Below are 18,965 nucleotides of genomic sequence, written 5' to 3'. Positions count from 1 at the left end.
AATTATATATTAACTATAATATAGTTATACCTTCCTTAATACATATATAGATATATAGACTTTATTCTTGCACTGTTGCACTGTTTGACTTACTCATTTGCACCATCACCATGACACTCATTCACACAGAGCACCTTACCTTACCTTACCTTATGCACAGAGAATCACAGGCTCAGTCCCTGCCTCAGTCATTGCAAGCGCATCTTGTTTGATTAATCACCCACTATGTGGATACTGTTTTTTTAGAATTGTGTTATTTAGTATAATTTGTATTTTAGTATATTTAGTATTTAGTATATATTTATCTTCTACTGTCCTTATTGCTTAGTTGTGTTTTTATATTATATACTTTTAATTACTTTCTGCTGTTAGTGAATGTGTGTGTGTGTGTTGTCTGTATGCTACTGTGACCTTGAATTTCCCCTGGGGATCAATAAAGTATCTATCTATCTATCTATCTATCTAACTATCTATCTATCAGACTGACTGTATTCGGATTGTTAGGTAGTTTAGCTTACGTAGGTTATTAATAGAGTGAAAAGACCTCTATCTGTGACCTCATGACGTTTTCTGTCCAGGTCAAGGTAAAGTGGATAGTGAAACCCTGAGCCCTGTGCGGCAGCACTCACCCGTTGATCATGTTTAGAAGGCCCTCCACCAGGTGAGCCAGGTATGTGACCTGCGCGTTCTCGTCCGGAAAGATTGGCCCATGCATGGAGGCCAACTGGGCCAGGCACTGCAGGGAATCCTGGGCCATGTCCGAGTCCTCCCGGATCTTCCTGTGTACCTGGTGGAGGGAGGGAGGGAGAGGGAGAGAGACAGAGAGACAGAGAGAGAGAGAGAGAGAGAGAGAGAGAGAGAGAGAGAGAGAACTAGAGGTTTAACACTCATTCATTGACTCAATAGGCAAACCATGGCATCCCTCCCTTGTTGAAAGATAGTGTGAGACACATGACAACGGTGCAAACTGCAATCTAGATCCACATAGATTACATTCACAGACTAAAAGGAACAACACAACAGACCGCTTTGGACTTCATATTAGATAAAGAGAGGTAGAACAGAGAGACCATGAGAAAAGAGAGGATGAGAAGAGATAAAGATGGGAAAGGAATGATGAGGACACAGGGAAAGAGAGAGGGGGAGAGAGAGAGAGAGAAAGAAAGAATGTAATAAAGAGATTTTATTAAAAACAAGTGACCCAAATGTGAACTTCCAACACAACTGGATACGGTTAAAGTACAGATTACCATCACAACCATTCGCCTGTGGAAAAAGTAAAATCTCAAGAGCCCAAGAAACCTCACCATCACGCTATGTAAAAGTGAAAGATTATTTGAGCTAGAGAGAGAGAGAGAGAGAGAGAGAGAGAGAGAGAGAGAGAGAGAGAGAGAGAGAGAGTGAAAAGAAAGGAGAGACAGGCTGAAATAGAGAAAGTGTGCAGCCCAGAGAGAAGATTTGAGTAGATAAGAGCGTGAGTAACAACAAAAAGACAGACAGTAGGTAAAAAAGGAGAGTGAGAGTGAGAAAGAGAGAGAGAGAGAGAGTGAGAGAGAGAGAGAGAGAGAGAGAGAGAGAGAGAGAGAGAGAGAGAGAGAGAGAGAGAGAGAGAGGAGTGAGAGAGAGAGAGAGAGAGAGAGAGAGAGGGAGCGCTAGCCGGAGGTTCATTGGATGTAGCGCAGAATCCGATGCCAACAGGACGGCCAGACAGACCCCCTCAAAGAGTTCAGGAGACACTCCAGACCCCCACACTGGCAGCTGACCAAATACACACGTCCAGAGGACTCGCACACACATTCACACAAACACAGGCGTGTGCACACACACACACACACAGAGTGGCATGAATACAGACAGACAGACAGACAGACAGATAGATACACTGACACGGGCACATACATAACCTCAGACACACACTCACAAACATTTACTTTGGACAGATGCGTACACCCTTTCAAAAAGATTCAAATTTCACACACAAATTTCACGAACGCACGCGCACGTGAAAGGAATCTGATTTTACACAGCGTGCAAGCCAAGAGTCCGTCTCTGAAGAGTTTCGGCAAAAATCTGAGTCAAATCGATACGGATCTGTGTGAAGAAGTCACTCACCTCTCCCTCTCCCTCTCCCTCTCCCCCTTCTGCTCTCTCTCTCTCTCTCTCTGATCTCGATCTGGAGACTGTTTGGAGAGACCGGCTTGCCGACACTGGCACTGGTATAACCACAAGCAGACAACCTCAAGCCAGCATGTCTCAACAAGCCTCAGTCTGATCTGGAGTCAGGGCAGACAGGCTCAATCATTCAGCCAGATGATCGACCAATGAATCAATCAATCAAACAGTCATACGGTCAAGCAGACAATCAATGAGAAAGTGGAGCAGTAATGATGGGTTCCATAGAGAGCACGGGAGATGGTTCCATCATAGAACGGTGACCTGGTTCTTCAACAAGTTCTCCTCTCGTCTCTGGACCGGCAAATCTTTCACAACCAGCTCTTCACGAAACCCACAAGTGTGGCGTCGCGCGCTCAGTGATGGAGAATGGAGCCGTGGAGGCTCCTCTCGTTCTCACTTTCCATTCTTTCTGGCGCTTTCCGTCTCGGACTGGCTCTCATTTCCCTCTTTGTTCGAACGTAAAAAAAAAAAAAAAAAAAAAACACAGGTTGCTCAGAGATGACACAAGACAAAAAGAAGAAGTGGACGAAGGGGAGGGAGGGGGGGAATAAAAATCCAAACAGAGAGAAAGTCAAAAAGACCCTGGACCCTCTCTCACCGCTCACCGCTCACCTCTGCCGGTCCACGCCAAATTCCCTTAAAAACAGTTCTCCAGCCTTCTCTTTTCCCCCGATCACACTCTTCTCCCCCCACCCGCTCTCTTTCTCTTTCTCCTTCTCTTGTTCCACACCTCTTCTCTCTTCCAGCTGTAGAGCTGATCGCCTGCCTGACTGCCTGCCTGATGGCTGAGTGGCTAACGCTAGCGCTAACCCTGGAGCCAAGCAGCCTCGCCTGCTTCAGCGCAGCGGTCCCTCTTCCGAGTGTGAAATCACGCTCTGTGAGCTGTGCCGAGAGGGGGAAGAAGAGAGAAAGAAAGAAAAAGACAGAGGGGGGGGGGGTTAGAGGGAGGGAGAGAGAGAGAAAGGGAGAGAGAGAGAGAGAGAGAGAGAGAGAGAGAGAGAGAGAGAGAGAGGCTTAAAAGTACTGGGAGCAGCAGCACACTCTCTAAAAACAGCTGCGTGGAAGAACATGCACGCCATGCCAACTATGCCAATCGCCTTGAGTCTGACTATAGTTGGAGACTGGCAGGAGGTGGGGGCAAATCAAAACAAGACGGAGCACGCCCCCCACCCCCCGAAAGACAAAGACCGAGCAGAGAGAAACAGACTGACAGAGCGAGAGAGTTATAGTGCGAGAGAATGATAGAGAGAGAGAGGGAGAGAATGAAAATTCTATTTATAGAAGACAAAGGCTTGTGCCTGTCTCCTCGGGGAGAATGGATTTGCACTTCCTCTCTCTTCCTCTCTCATTATCTTTCCCTCACTCCCATTCTATCCAAGACTCACTATGCCCCCCCCCCTCTTTTCCCCCCTCCCTCCCTCCCTCTCCATCCCAGTAAATTAGGGTCTGGTTACTGACACGCACAGCAATCAGCCGTAGGCATCGTGATGGCGGTCGGCAGGCCAGATTCAGCGCGCTGCTCCAGCGTCCTGGCTCCCGTGGCTGTTTACGCCAGAGCCAGCGGCCCAGCACAAGTGCACCCAGACTGGGGGGCAGGCCCACGTGGGGCAGGGTGGTGCGGGGGCCGGGTGGGGGGCAGGCCCGCGGGGGCAGGGTGGTGCGGGGGCAGACTGGGGGGCGTACCAGGAAGTCTTATCCAGGTAACATCGGGAGTAACCGCTAATCTCTAAAAAAGAACACCGTACCAAGCATCTACTGTCTCAAAAGTGACGTGTTGGCTCATTGTTCAAAAGTGACGTGTTGGCTCATTGTCCTTGTGTGAAAGACACTGTAGTTCACCTGACAGGATGGTTATGCTTCTCATGCACTAGCTATGCTCAACAATCAAGAGGTGGCACAACTTAAAGGGAAATTTGGAATAATGAACTGAAGCTTAACTTTCAAAAATGAAATTGCGAATCGCAACATCTGTCAGAAAAATCGCAATTAGATATTATCCGCAAATCGTGCAGTTGCCCTAGTTACCAGCACAAGCCAGTAACTTCTGTTGTACAGTCCTCTGGTTGTCCTGAGATCCAGGAAACACTCAGCCAGCAGCCAGAGCCAGAGGACCAGAGCTCCCACAAGGGGGGGAAAGACAAAATAGACGAGGGGAAAAATACTAGAAAACCCAAACAACAATCAGCAGGCATGTGTGTATGTCATTGTGTGTGTGTGTGTGTGTGTGTGTGTGTGTGTGTGTGTGTGTGTGCAAATGAAAAAAAGTCCAGTATATAACATCAAACTGTGACAGCCCCTTGCTGCTGTGATTGAAGTCTACTTAGGAAAATGTTAGTCTAGTGCCCACTTTATTGGGTGCTAACAGAAGAGAAAGAGAGAGAAGGTTATTTTTAGCGCTGGCCTTCACTCTAGTGCACTCTCTCTTCCATCTCTCTCTCTCGCTCCTCTCGTTCCCTCATTCTCTCCATATTTGCTTCTCTTTCTCGTTGTGTCTATCTGAAATCCCTGAGGGGGTTTTTAAGCTACTTGAGCCTTGTTTAGGAGCGAGCGACTCGAAGCCCAGTCTCCGTGACCCTCCACCCTGGCGGGCAGACTCCTGGGCTGGCTCCCCCGGGGAGAGCCACTCAGACAGGAGGGGACAGGGGGAGATTTTAGGGGGAGCCGGTGGAGGAGTGGTCGTTAAATGGGGGGCCCCTAATCCTGGGGTCAGGAGCTAAGCCAGCCGCTGCTCCAGCCTGACCCTTGAACTCCATGACGCGTGCCTGAGTCCTCCTCCCCAAAAAAAGCCAAGCCCCCCCCTCACACACACACACACACACAGACACATAAAAAGATGGTCTCCCTCGGCTGTCGCAGTCACAGCTGAGACGAGAGACCTGGCAGCTGATGGGTTAACACACACACACACAAATCTCAAACATATTTAGACAGACACACACGCCATAAACCAACACCACACATCAGAACATGCATCCCCCAGAATGCAGACACACACAAACTGTGACAGACTGACACACACATATATATGCCCCCCCCCCCCCCCCCCCGACACACAAACACACATATACATCCCCCACCCCCACCACACACACTCCACACATACACAGACAGACAGGGACCCCATGGTCACACTGAGCCATGCAGACACCCCCAGAGAGAGAGACAGCTGACCACACTAGGGACCTTAACAATAACACCCCCCCCCCCCCCCCCGCCCCACACACACACACATACACACACACACACACACACACACACATACCGCACACACCCCACAGTGGCCAAACCTCGACCTCCACACCCCAAACCATTCCAGAACCCCCGACCATCTTGTAAAAGAAGGCGGCACCCCTGCCAACTTGACACCCCCAAAAAACCAAAACCTGTGTGAGACTATCTAAGACTGTTAACGGAGAATGGCGCATGGAAAGAATCGTGCAATATGAAAGAAGCACTCAACACATGGCACACAGTCAGGCCCTCCACCAGTTCAACTCCTGACCCAGACACATTGCCCAATAAAGTCCCCCACACTGGGGACGGGCCCTTCCATAAAACACGCCCTGGCGAAGAACCGCCCGAGGCTAGACCGCTACCACTACTACAACGTAATGCTTCAGCAAACACGCAATTAGACAAAGAACAACACCCTTCATCCTCCAGTGCCCGATGTATCTGTGTAGTGGCCACATCTCTGCGTCTCTCCCCCACACAAACACGCGGTCATGCCCGTCCAGACATGTTTGATGCGACACACCACTCTTGACATCATTTCACCAGGGGCGTTCTCATCAGCGCCTTCCCAATGAGGTGTCTCCATGCTTACAGCAACGTTCAAACCCACCACAACAACAACAACAACAACAGACGCCACCGCAACAACAAGACGTCAGCCTGAAGGAGGGCATTATTCGGCAGCCGTCTCAAGTTGCACGGCCATCTTTCAGTGGAGTGGAGTCATAACGGAGCGGTATTTGGCACCTCCGCTCCTCCACTGCAGACACAATCCCTGAAGGCAAGCGGCGCTGGGAAGCGGAGCACTATTTGGCAGCAGCGCGACCCCAGGCCACCCCTGTGGCACTGGCCTGGAGGAGGAAAAGCAGAGCAGTATTTGGCAGCGGGCGAAATAGCCTGTGTGTAATGGAGGGAGAGCTGCACATTATTTGGCAACCACGGCCCCTGGATGTGGAGGGGAGGGAGCTGACGGGATTATTCCACACACACATACACACACACACACACACACACACACACACACACACACACACACACACACACACACACAAAACAGACACACAAATGCACACACTAACATACACAGACACACACTAACACAATGATGAGGTCCAGACAAGGCAGCAAGGGCCTTCTGATATTCTTTTGGTCCGTTTACTCACCCACCTAGCAACTTACCCACCCACCCACACAAACACACACACACACACACACACACACACACACACACACAAAGAGCATGTCCAGAGACACATCTTGACACGGCTCTCAACACATGCTTTGATCGCGCCAAATTCTTCCCGACAGTTCCTGCATAACCAGCATATGGCAGTCTCGCTCACACGCAGGGAAAAAACACACATCTGAAGCCCCCGTCTTTCTCCTCCACACACACACACACACACACAGATGCAGCATACCTCAAAACACATTTGTGGCTTTGTTCCCCGATTGTACGGCCTAGTTCTGACACACATCTTTTGGTGGGGGCTATTTCCAGACGTGCCGTTTAAACCAACACTCCAACCGCAGGTCAGCGACCATAAAATAACAGCATTGTCGTCTCTCTCTCTCTCTCTCTCTCTCTCTCTCCGTCTCTCTCTCTCCGTCTCTCTCTCTCTCTCTCTCACACACACACACACACACATCGACTTTTTAACATCACAGAGCGATCAACAAGACCCATGAGAGAGAGAGAGAGAGAGAGACAGGGCAGGAGAGAGAGTATGAGGAGGAGTCCCATGTGGAAGCATCTGTCTCCCACGGTAACGCAGAGGAAAGACAAGGAAAGGCCAGACACAGAAAGGAGAAGAGAACAGAGGAGAGAAAGCATGAGATGACAAAAGGAGGTGAAGAGATGGAGAGAGAGAGAGAGAGAGAGAGAGCAGTGACAGGAGCGGAGGACAAGGGGGGGGTGTGAGAGGAGAGAGAGAGAGAGAGAGCAGTGACAGGAGAGGAGGACAAGGGGGGGGTGTGAGAGGAGAGGAGAGACCGTGCAGGGAAAATAAAATGGACAGGAGTATTAGAAGGGGAAAGAAGAGGAGAGAGGAGGACAATATGGGAGAGGGCAAGGGAGGGAGAGAAGGATGAGTGCAGGAGAGAAAAGGATGAGAGGACAGGAGAGGAGAGAAGGAAAGGAGGAGACGGTAGACGAGTGGGAGAGATGAGAGGAACAGAAAATTCAGAAGACCACGAACAGCGATAAATTCAATAAAGCTTTTTTTTTCTCTATCTCCTTCAATTGTGACAGACAGACAGACAGACTCAGGCACAGACACACAGGCACAGACACACACCAACAGACAAAGCCACACTCAGAGGGAAGTGCGAGACTTACTGTGAAGAGGTCCACTAGAGACCTAGACAATTAACAAACACACAGACACACACACACACAGACACAGACACAGAGAATAGCGTACGGAGTGCGAGACTTACGGTGAAGAAGAGGTCCATGACGCGCGTGTCCAGCAGGGCGTCCCTCCAGGCCTCAGTGGGCTTCAGCATGACGTTCTGGGTGGCCTCAAACATGGCGATGTAGTGCCTGCCCAGTGAGCATCCGGTTAAGGTCAACAGGAGCATCACACACACACACACACACACACACGGGAAACAGCAGCACGCACCGACAGAGGCGCTCACTTTTCTTCCCTCTCTATCCGTCTGGTGTCTCTCTCAAGCTCACGCTTCCCCGACCGGCTATATGGGTCTTGTTATGGTTACTCTCTCCGCACGTCTCCCAAAATGCTCTTTTAATTGTCCCTCCTCCCTAATGGTCCTCTTCTCTCTGACCTCCTTAATATCACGCCCGATGCCTTAATATCACGCCCGATGCCTTCTTCTTCTCCTTCTTCTCCTCCTCTTTCAGTCTTTTTTTTCCTCCCTCTCTTTATTTAAAAAAAGAAAACAAAAAACTAAAGTTGCTTCCCACTCTTTCCCTCTTGGCAGTGGAAACTCGGTGTAACTCACACACACATACACACACACGCTCCCTCTCCTTTCCCACCCTCAGTGTCTGTCTGTCTCTGTCTCTCTCTCTCTCTTTCTCCCGCTCCCCCTTTCCTCTCTCTCTCTCTCTCTCTCTCTCTACCTTCTTCAGTGCGTCTGCCTCCTCCGTCAGAGCCTTTGCCCCAAGTGCTCTCTCCTTCTTTTTCTCTCTCTCTTTTTCTCTCTCTCTCTCTCGGAGGAAACTCCCACAGGAATGTCTGATCAAAGCCAGTCACCGGCACAGGCCAGCATTCCACTGGGCTGGACTCAAAGTCACTCCCAGTCTCACACACACACACACACACACACAATAGAGACGGGAGCATACTGCCACAGTGCACACATGTACAAACACACACATCCTCAAAGACAGGTGCCAGCTTTACGCTTCAAACTATGTCTGAGTATAATGCCACCCCCTCTCCTCCTTCTGACCCAGTCTCTCTCCCTCGTTCTCTCTCTCTCTCCCACTCTTTCCTTCTCCCTCCTCCACAGTCACACAGGGCCGACTTTACGGCATGGGTAAAAATAGTGCAGCCGCCACAGAACTCTGGGTGAACCTGCGGTAGGAGAGGCCTGGTGGGGCTGGGAGCGGAGGGGAGGGCAGGGGAGGGGAGAGTCCTGGGAGCAGGGCCTGAGACCGGGGCACTGGTGGCTGACCAGCCCTGGGGCATGGAGCTGGAGCTGGAGTAGAGAGCCAGAGGCCAGGCATGGGCATGGAGACGGGGAGACGGGAATCTGGCTGACTGGCTGAACCGCCGGTGGGAACTCAGGACTGACCAGGACTGAGGGCGTGTGGACACTGATGGCCGAGGAAACTGACACGTGTGTATGTGTGTGTGTGTGTGTGTGTGTGTGTGTGTGTTTTGTGCTTTTAAAGCACTGTGTGCTTGTGAACTGATGACCATGTGTGAGGGCAGAGGCGGTCAGTGACTGTGTCAGAGTTGCTTACGCACATGTGTATGCGCTGCGTGCTTGTGATCTGATGACCATAAGAGTGTGTATATGGTGCGTGTATGTGTGTCTACCACAGGGTAAATGGGTACATGTATATGAATAGAGAAGTGAGTCCCCAAACACAATAAAATAAAAAAAAATGTTTAGTTATCAGGTACATCTCAGATATCAGGTTCTGCAGTGTGTGTGTGTGTATACAAAATTCTAATATAGCATGCATAAATTATATCTGGTGTGTAAAGGCTTTAAGGATATATCTGTATGTGTGCACAACTAACAGAATGTACTGTATGATCATGTCGAGTTGGTGTGTGTGTCACAAAAGGTGAGAGATGAAACTGGATCTGGGGTGATTCACACACACATGACCACTCTTTTCCATCAGCTTGCTCCTCAGCTGCCCTCTGCCTGCCTGCCTGCCACACACACACACACACACACACACACACACACACACACACACACACACACACACACACACACACACACACACACACACACACACACACACACACACACACACACACACACACACACACACACACACACACACACACACACACACACACACAGATGCTGGGGTTAAGACAAGATGTCTAAACTTGCTCCTCGTGCCGAATAGCCAAATATTCACCACCACATTATCACCTCATGAGTGACTGAGTGAGTGAGAAATAGTGTGTGTGTGTCTGTGTGTGTGTGCGTGTGTATGCATGTCTGTGTCCACTCAGACACGAGACTGGACGTCAGGTATTGCTATTCCTTATTCCATCCCTAATCCTTAATGACTTGTTAACGATGCCTTGAGTGCACGTGTTGACAAGCGTGACCGTCACAATGCTATATGTTGTTCACGTTCTCATCTGATCACACTGGCTTTGTTTGTGTTAGAAGGCATAAAAGGTGTTTGTTCAGAGGGAGTTGGCAGGATATTACAGTGATAAGACTTCAGGGTGAGTGAGATGTGTTACTAAATAAAGGACTTCTCCGGAGCGATCCAACAGATAGAGATCTCAGTGAAACACAAACCACAGTGAACGCCCGGCACTAGTAAACCACACAACAAAAACAATGCAGTGAAAGACATTCAGACTTCACACACAGTTTTACACACTCAAGCACTCATAAATGGACGGACCGTGGACACACACAAAGAAACACACACACACACACATACAAGCGCACGCAGAAATAAACAGAAACACACACTCCTGATGAACACCCCTTGCCCCTTAAGTCAGTCCGTGTGCAGTTGACGGGTGGAAGAATTTTCCAACCTCCCGCATTTCAAAAGGAGCAGTGCGGTTACAGGCTAGGCAGCTGAACTTTTAACTGCAGCTACCACTCCCCCACCCACCACCACCACCACCACTGGACCTCCACCACGGCTGCCAACACCACCACACCATCACCACCACAGCCCCAGCATGCTCATGCATCTGAAACTTTCCATTACACGTCCTCCTGATAACTCAGGAGAAACCGTACTTTTTGAGGACAAAACCGAAACGAGGTTTCGCATCTTAGGAGACACGAGGAGCCACGGCGACCGACTGCGGTCTTGTTGACGGCTTAACTTCACTTTCCGCTACAAAACCCCAAACCTGACCAAGTCAAAAGCCTGCTCTGACAGGAACGTTTGCCCCGCTAAATCCTCGCTTGTTAAAACGGGTGATAAACGACGATGGGGAATAACCGCGGAGTCGTCGCAAAAACGCGTTTTCTTGAAATACGACGTGTGCAAGGGAGTGAAAAGCCAGCAGAGAGCACGGAGAGAGCGTGTGTGTGTGACAGAATGAGACGCTTGGTCTGTGAGTTATGGAGTGTTAGGGTCCGAACTGAAAGGGGTGCTGGGAAGCCGGCGAACTTCAGCGACTTTCGCCGGGTCGGGTGATCTTTAATCAGCGACGGGCTTTAGGAAACGGCTCCGAGCTGTGTGAAACGAGCTGCCGGCAGAGCGGGTGTGTACACAGTGTCAAAACAGACCGTGCAGGCGTTGTTTACGCTCCCAGCGGCCGTTCCTGGAGCTCTGCCGAGGGCCCACTGCCAGCTGAGCAGGGATGAGACGAACATCGGTCCACCCGCCTGCCCGCCCTGGCGGAAGACGGGTTTACGTGTCACATCCTCCCTCCGAAGACCCCCTCTGCCCCACACACACACAGCCCCACACACACACACACACACACACACACACGCAATGCCAAGCAGAGAGGGACATGTGGGATAACACTTGAGGAATGCCCTTCTGCTCTCTTTGGTCTCCCCCAGTCCCCCGCCCCCTCTCTCTGTCTCTCTCTCTCTCCGTTCATTCTCTCTCTCTCTCTCTCTCTTTCCACTACCTCTCTCTCTCCACCCCACCCAGCTCCTCCACTCCTTCTCTTCCTCTTTCCAGCTTCTTTTCATTCCACTCTACCGCTGCCTCTCTGACTCTCCCATTCATGCCCGTCCTTCTGCCCATATCTACACACACTACTCCCTCGCTCCTAATCTCCACACACACACACACACACACACACACACAGACACACACACACACACAGACACACAGACACACACAGACACAGAGACAGACACAGACAGACACACACAGACACACAGACACACAGACAGACACAGACAGACACACACACACAGACACACACACACAGACACACACACAGACACACACACACAGACACAGAGACAGACACAGACAGACACACACAGACACACACACACACAGACACACACAGACACACACAGACACACACAGACACACACAGACACACACACTCTATTCTTCCGTCTCTTACATCCCTCTCGCTCACTCTTTCTTTCAGTCCTCCTTGCTCACTCTTCTTCTCCCATCATTTCCTCTTTACTACCCTGTATTCAGTTTCTCCTGGTCTGCCCTTACTTCTTCTGCATAGACAACGGCCAGGCAGTCCCCTCAGGCAAATTTCACCATTTCGGCACATTTCTACTACTGGTTTTCACGGAAAACATTATTTCTTAACAAGCATCGAATTTGACATTTATAGCTGCAATTGCGTCACAACGTCACTACAGTGAAGTAGTGGTACTGTATATTAATCCGTGCATCAGGCAAAGCAATGCAATTTTGCCAGTGAGGAGGAGGACAAATGTACTAGATTTTCTTCATTTAACACTGGAATGTGTCCGGCAGCACCCCGATTTTGACAAGATACGGTTCATTTGGGAAGACTGAAAGTGGAAGTAGAAGGTGGAAGTGGAAGGTGCCGGGGGAAAAGGGAATGTGTGCAAAGGAGGATTCACGGCAAGAACACCAAATCTTTGGGAGTATATTAACGAGTGTATAAGCCAACATTTACATGACTTTTTATTCATCTACCCAGATGTTCTTATAAGAGGAGGTTGAGTGGCATAACTTTTGCGATAATTTTATATGTTAACGTTAATTATAAACGTTTACTTAATTTTGATAACTCAACCTCAAAACCCCAACAACTTTTTCCCATCCCCCTCTTTCTCTGCCCCTCTGGTCTCACCCTTCTCTGTAGGCCCAGCACCCTCCTCCTATTACAGGTCAGAGTGTGTCCACCCTCCCCTGAGACCCACTGGCTCAGACAGCTGTCTGTCATCCATTCCCTCCCTCCCATTGGCCATTCAGAGCCACACGAGTGGGATAAGGCCCAGTAATGAGCCCTCCACCCCCACTAGAGGTCAAAGGGCGTGTGGAGACATGCTGTAGTACAGGCGCATCTGCCAGCTTGCACAGATGACAAGTACACGTGGTGGCGCGGAGAGATGACACGCATGCCTCTGCCGCTCATTTCGAGTGGGAAACAAACACACACACACACAGGCACGCACACACACACACACACACACACACAAATGCCAAAGCCACAGGCGTTTAAGTGAAGCAGACACTCAAAGGAGACACACACACAAGCCGCCGCCATGCTTTAAGGACACAGAGACGGCTGTTGGGCACGCAATTAAAGTGCCGACGCGAGACACACACACACACACACACACACACACACGCGCCCGGTTCTCCCCAGGGCCTTAATAAATCTGATCAATTTCCCAAAGGAGTCTCCTTCATGCACCACCCAGTTGCCGACCACTACACACACACACACACACACACACACACTCACACACACACTCACACACAGAACATGCCTGACATTCCACCAGGCAGAGGGAAGGCTGGTTACTGAGACAGAGGGCAAGCTAGGGGTGGGCGTGGGCGTATCTTTGAAAGTGATCTGTGACCCTGGTTGGCACCGACGCCACCGCAGATCCCTTTAAATGGCCAGCGGCGACCGGAGAGAGCCTGCAGAAGCTTAACGCTTCAGAGACAATCAATGGCACACACGTGCACACACACACACACAGATATACACACACACGCACGCACGCACACAACACATTCAGTCATACACATAGCTGAGGACACATCACATCTTATCACACACGCAACAAGACATGTGGCACACGTGTGTCATTAGCCAGAGTATGCCAGCACTGACAGACACACACACACACACACACACACATCCTTAAGAAGATATATAGGGTGCACATATGATCTGGGGAACATAATCTCATTGAAGCCAGACAACAAGCGCATAGCTGAAGACACATATACTCTTAATCATTCATGCATTCATGCACACACACACAATCAGACACATACGCACACAAGCATCACACACAAATCCTATATGTAGCACGCATACTGAGAGGAACCGAACACCTTTTTAACACATGTGGCAAAACTGAAGGCCTATCACTTCAGAGGATATACACGCAACCACACAAACCCCTCTCTTTAACACTCTCTTCCTCTCTCTCACTAACACTCTGACACACACACACACACAAACAAACACACACATAGTACTGAATATGCATCCACCGCCTCCTAAGTTCTCCCATCACCTTAACCTCATGTTAAATACCAAACACTGAGCGACAGACAAACAAAAACATTGGTCGAAAAATGAAAGGATATGATTGGGTGGCAGGAAGTTCCAGCTGAGCACCTGATTGGCCAGCGCCAGGTAACGCTGGAACACAGAGGACATCTGGGCGTTGAGGTTCTCCCTGCGGCTGAACTCCTGAAGAACCTCCATGGTAAGCATGAAGATCTGCCTCAGATCGTCCTCCTGACACACAAACACACACACACACACACACACACACTTCATTATAATACATCATACAATAGAGCTGCACTGTACATAACCACACACACACACACATATAATATGACAGAATGATAACTAATGAACTAAATCAACACAAACAGTCTGTAAATGTCACTCACACATACACAAGAGATTTTATGGACTTATACGCGGGTGTGAGACTTCATCTATAACATAGTGATCAGTCAATAGAAATGTAAAGGTCATCAGGTCTAATACCAAAACTCACTCACACACACACACGCCCATCTATTCAGTAATTCTCAAAATGAAAATAATGAAATAATAAACCCGCTACACTAAACAAAAGCAGAAGAATGATTTTGACATTCATTACAATCACACACACACACACAAGCCACAACAATAGCCTGTATGCTTATGACTTAGCTTAGGAAAGCTTCAGCTTCTAATTAAAGATAAATACAGACATGCAGCTCATGAGGAACATTACATGGAGAGGGTGTACAGAGATAGGGAAAAAAAATCAGACAGCTGTTACGTGACAATACAAAAACTATTGAAATCATAACTCATACATTTGTCAACTAAGTGAATGGGTGTGAGATTTGTAAAGCTATTTGCTTAGTAGAATGTAAACAAAGCTGCTGAGCTCAAACAAACAGAGTTGTGTTATTGTATTGTTGTTGTATTGTACTGTAGTGGTGTGACGTGTGGTAATAGTGCTTCATGGTTGTGTTATTGTATTGTACTGTAGTGGTATGACGTGTGGTAATAGTGCTTCAGGGTTGTGTTATTGTATTGTACTGTAGTGGTATGACGTGTGGTAATAGTGCTTCAGAGTTGTGTTATTGTATTGTACTGTAGTGGTATGACGTGTGGTAATAGTGCTTCAGGGTTGTGTTGTGGTGAGAGACCTGGAACTGGCGCTTGCAGTTGCCGTGGAACTCCATGCTGAGGCCGATGTTGCTGGTCTTGCTGGAGCTGGAGAACTCGCTGAGTAGCGCTGTCAGGATGGAGCAGGCCAATGTTTGCTGCGCACACGCACACACGCACACACGCACGCACACACGCACACACACACACACACACACAGGTCATAGGTTAAAGGTGACAGTTGACACACACGCACCCTACACCCACCCAAACCTCGCACAGACAAGAGTGTGGACGCACGCTCGCTCGCTCGCGCATGTGTGTGTGTGTGTGTGTGTGTGTGTGTGTGTGTGTGTGTGTGTGTGTGTGTGTGTGTGTGTGTGTGTGTGTGTGTGTGTGTGTGTGTGTGTGTGTGTGTGTGTGTGTGTGTATGTGTGTGTTTACTCATGGCGGCTGGGCCCTGCTCGTCATCCCCCTAATGAGCTTGCTGGGAGCAGCTGGTTGGCTGGTCGACTGGCCTGAGCGTGTGCCCTGCACGTGCTGCTGTCTTAACCAGAACATTCATCAACCAAATCAACACACTCCACAAGAGAGCAGCGCACGGCCAGACTCGTAAACCGCTCATCACACAGCAACAGGACTAGGTACAGCACCAGTCAGAGCTGCATACCCTACTCTGGATTACCATGTGATTTTGGTGATGAACACAAGGACTAGAATGCTTCAATTCGTAGAAATTATAATACATAATACATAAAAGCAATTTCAAATTAATTTCAACAACCTTTCAAACTACTTTCTCTGAGTATGAAATCTGAATACAAACTACTAAAGAATTCAATAAAAAAACTCCTCACTTCCACTCTTTTAACAACAATCGATAATAAATTGTCAATCCATGGTGAATACAAGTTGGTGGAATGCAACTGTACTGTAGTGACATATTTTATTTCTCTCATTTCTGATCTAAAAACAAACAAGACAAAGTTCTTATAAAACAAGCGGATTCACAGAGGCAGGGGCATTCTATCCTACTGCATGCTCTTCCTTTCACGGGCCCACCTCTTTGGACGTGCCACTGTCATCTCAGCTCATCTTTGATCTAAAAAACTAATAAACAGGAGAATGCGCTTATAAAACAAGTCCTTCCTTTCATGGCCTCCCATCTTGGGACGTTCCACTGTTTCAGCAGCATGCCTGGCTCTAAAGCTCTAGAATCCCTCCATGCCCGAGGGACTCCCAAAAACACAAACGTAACCGAGGGCAACAGCTGCTGTTGTCTCAGCGCCATGGAAGCCATGTTCATAAAAGTGCTCCACACAACAACACTCTCTGCACACAGCTCAATCAACGACTCATGCTGCCCAAAGTCTGAAGCTCACGCTTCACGGAGATGCTCACTTGCTGTGTGAGGAGCGCCATCTTCTGGAGATAGCGCACAAGTGCTTGGATACTCTGCAGGTGCCATTCAAAGAGGCTTACAGAGTGGGAGAGAAGAGGAGAACCGCTTTCCCTTCAGCTTCTCTGCCATTTGAGCTAAAGGAGCTTTACGCCTCCGACTGACCCAAACCCCGAGACACCGAGACACAATTAGTCAGAGGCTTGGACTAGAACACATCATAAGGGGGTCGGTCCCACACTCTTTTGGGGTTTTAGAAAGCACAACAAGAGTGATTCATGTTGAAGAAACTGAATCTTTAAATTTATTCCGTAGCTTTAATAATCATTGAGAGCACGGTGTGGAATATGTGCTTCTAGCCACAGACAGTACACAGATTGGTTTAATCTAATCATGACTAAATCGTGACTCTGGTTTGGTTACAGCTCAGCATTCCCCCAGTGTGGCTGGTTACTCAATTTCTCTATTGCTCAATCCCCTCAGACACAGGGCCAACTACTGCGTACCCGTCTGTGGGTGACAGACACAAGGAAACCATCCAGGGCTGCAAACGCAGCAACAACCTAAAAAATCTGGATCACTTCCTTTAAGCATATACGGACCATATGAGTAACTGCTGCTTCTGCGTAGCTGAAAATTTCCCGTTACAATGTTCCGAGGGATCTCTTCTGTCATCTAGCATATGTCATCTCGCATTAGTCAGCGGAATCTCATTTTAGAAAACGGCCATTTCCATACCTACCCACGCCTAACAAGAACAAGCGCCTGGCCTCCAGCTATTCTCAATTAGCTGCTTACCATTCAGCCGTCGCTGTTACGACTCATTACTCCTTGTTGGCATTCCAGAAGGAAGTAATGACTCGCATTCCGGATCTTTCCCTCACCGCATAACGGCTTCTCCCGGCCCCTTCACACCTTATGTTTTTTGTCAGTGTGATAATGACAGAATAAAGCACGGCCATAAATCCTCACTACTTATGAACGGCATAAGTGTGTCAGGAGTCAATGCATCAGCCGCCCGTGTGAAAGCAGAGAGGTGGATTCAGTTTCATATGTTGGCCCTGTATGGTTCCGGGGAACCAGGAAATACACCTGACACTATGTGAGACAAAGACAAGGGTGTTGGCTCACCATTGGGCACGATGAGCAACATGATTTATGTCTTCGACTGAAAGACCCACAGCTACATCCAACATTAAATGCATGTTCAAGAGTTTATCCAAAATAAAAACTAGAGAGGTAACAACTTAAAAGGTGTGCATATCCTTGCAAAGCCGACCCACAGCTTCACTGGCAGTGGCAATGGTGAAAATGTGTTAACTAGTATCTTCAGTGTGCTGTCAAAGCTTTTTCATTTGCGTGAGGCATTAAAGCCTGGCACATATACCTCGTACACATACACATAGTGTTGATCCTGGACGGCTGGTGAGAAGGAAGTACACATTTTTCTGTTGCATGCTTTAAGATGCGTGACGTTTTTGTAGTCACTGTCTCTCACAAAAACTACTTTTACAGGACAGGTATTTCTACTACAGAGTTAACAAAGTTGGCTTATAACCAGTGGTACTTAAAATGAGTTTTAATGAATGTTAAAGAATGTTTAATGCTGTTAAAGAATGTGTTTGTGTTGTATGTATGCTGCTGAGACCTTGAATTTCCCCTGGGGATCAATAAAGTAAGTATCTATCTATCTATCTATCTATCTATCTATCTATCTATCTAATGTCTTCTGATTTAGAGGCAGGTGGAAATATCTTATTATTTTTGGGCAGAAAATGAATAAAAATCAAATTTATCAAATCAGCTATAAAAATCTGAAACAATCTGGGACAAAGTTCACAGAACAGTTTAGGACAGACAGAACGTCTGTCCTTTAAAAGTCAGGTGAGTAGTGCATAGTCAGACGCTCTAGTTGGGATAATCTGTTAAGGCTGGCTGACCACAGTTTTAGAACAGTGTTGGGGGGGGGGGGGGGGGTTCAGCTGTGACCATTTTCTCATTTCATGAGATTCAACATTTCGTGTTGTGTTAACTTACCACTGTGGGGTTGCCGCTGCTGATGAGCTGACTGACTTCATGGAAGATGCCCTTGCAGTTGATGGACTTATCCAGCGAGCCCCGCTTCACAATGACCGCCACGGCCAGCAGGACCTGCTCACGGACATACTTCTGAAGGCTACAGGAGAGCAGAG

General features: G+C 48.5%; 1 protein-coding gene across 1 annotated transcript in view; it reads right to left on the bottom strand.

Annotated features, from left to right (window-relative positions):
* xpo4 (exportin 4) overlaps positions 1–18,965 on the bottom strand; it is a 51,429-nt gene that overhangs the window by 25,245 nt on the left and 7,219 nt on the right. Inside the window, 5 exon segments of the mRNA XM_076263238.1 lie at positions 630–787; positions 7,849–7,961; positions 14,342–14,495; positions 15,416–15,532; positions 18,811–18,949. Coding sequence (XP_076119353.1) covers positions 630–787; positions 7,849–7,961; positions 14,342–14,495; positions 15,416–15,532; positions 18,811–18,949 — 681 coding nt within the window.

This window comes from Alosa pseudoharengus, unplaced genomic scaffold, assembly GCF_046254945.1.
Source record: "Alosa pseudoharengus isolate Yale_2024_CS ecotype anadromous, Long Island Sound unplaced genomic scaffold, YU_APseudo_1.1 YU_APseudo_1.1_scf_3, whole genome shotgun sequence".
Taxonomy (NCBI): domain Eukaryota; kingdom Metazoa; phylum Chordata; class Actinopteri; order Clupeiformes; family Clupeidae; genus Alosa; species Alosa pseudoharengus.
This window is presented reverse-complemented; position numbering and strand designations above follow the sequence as displayed.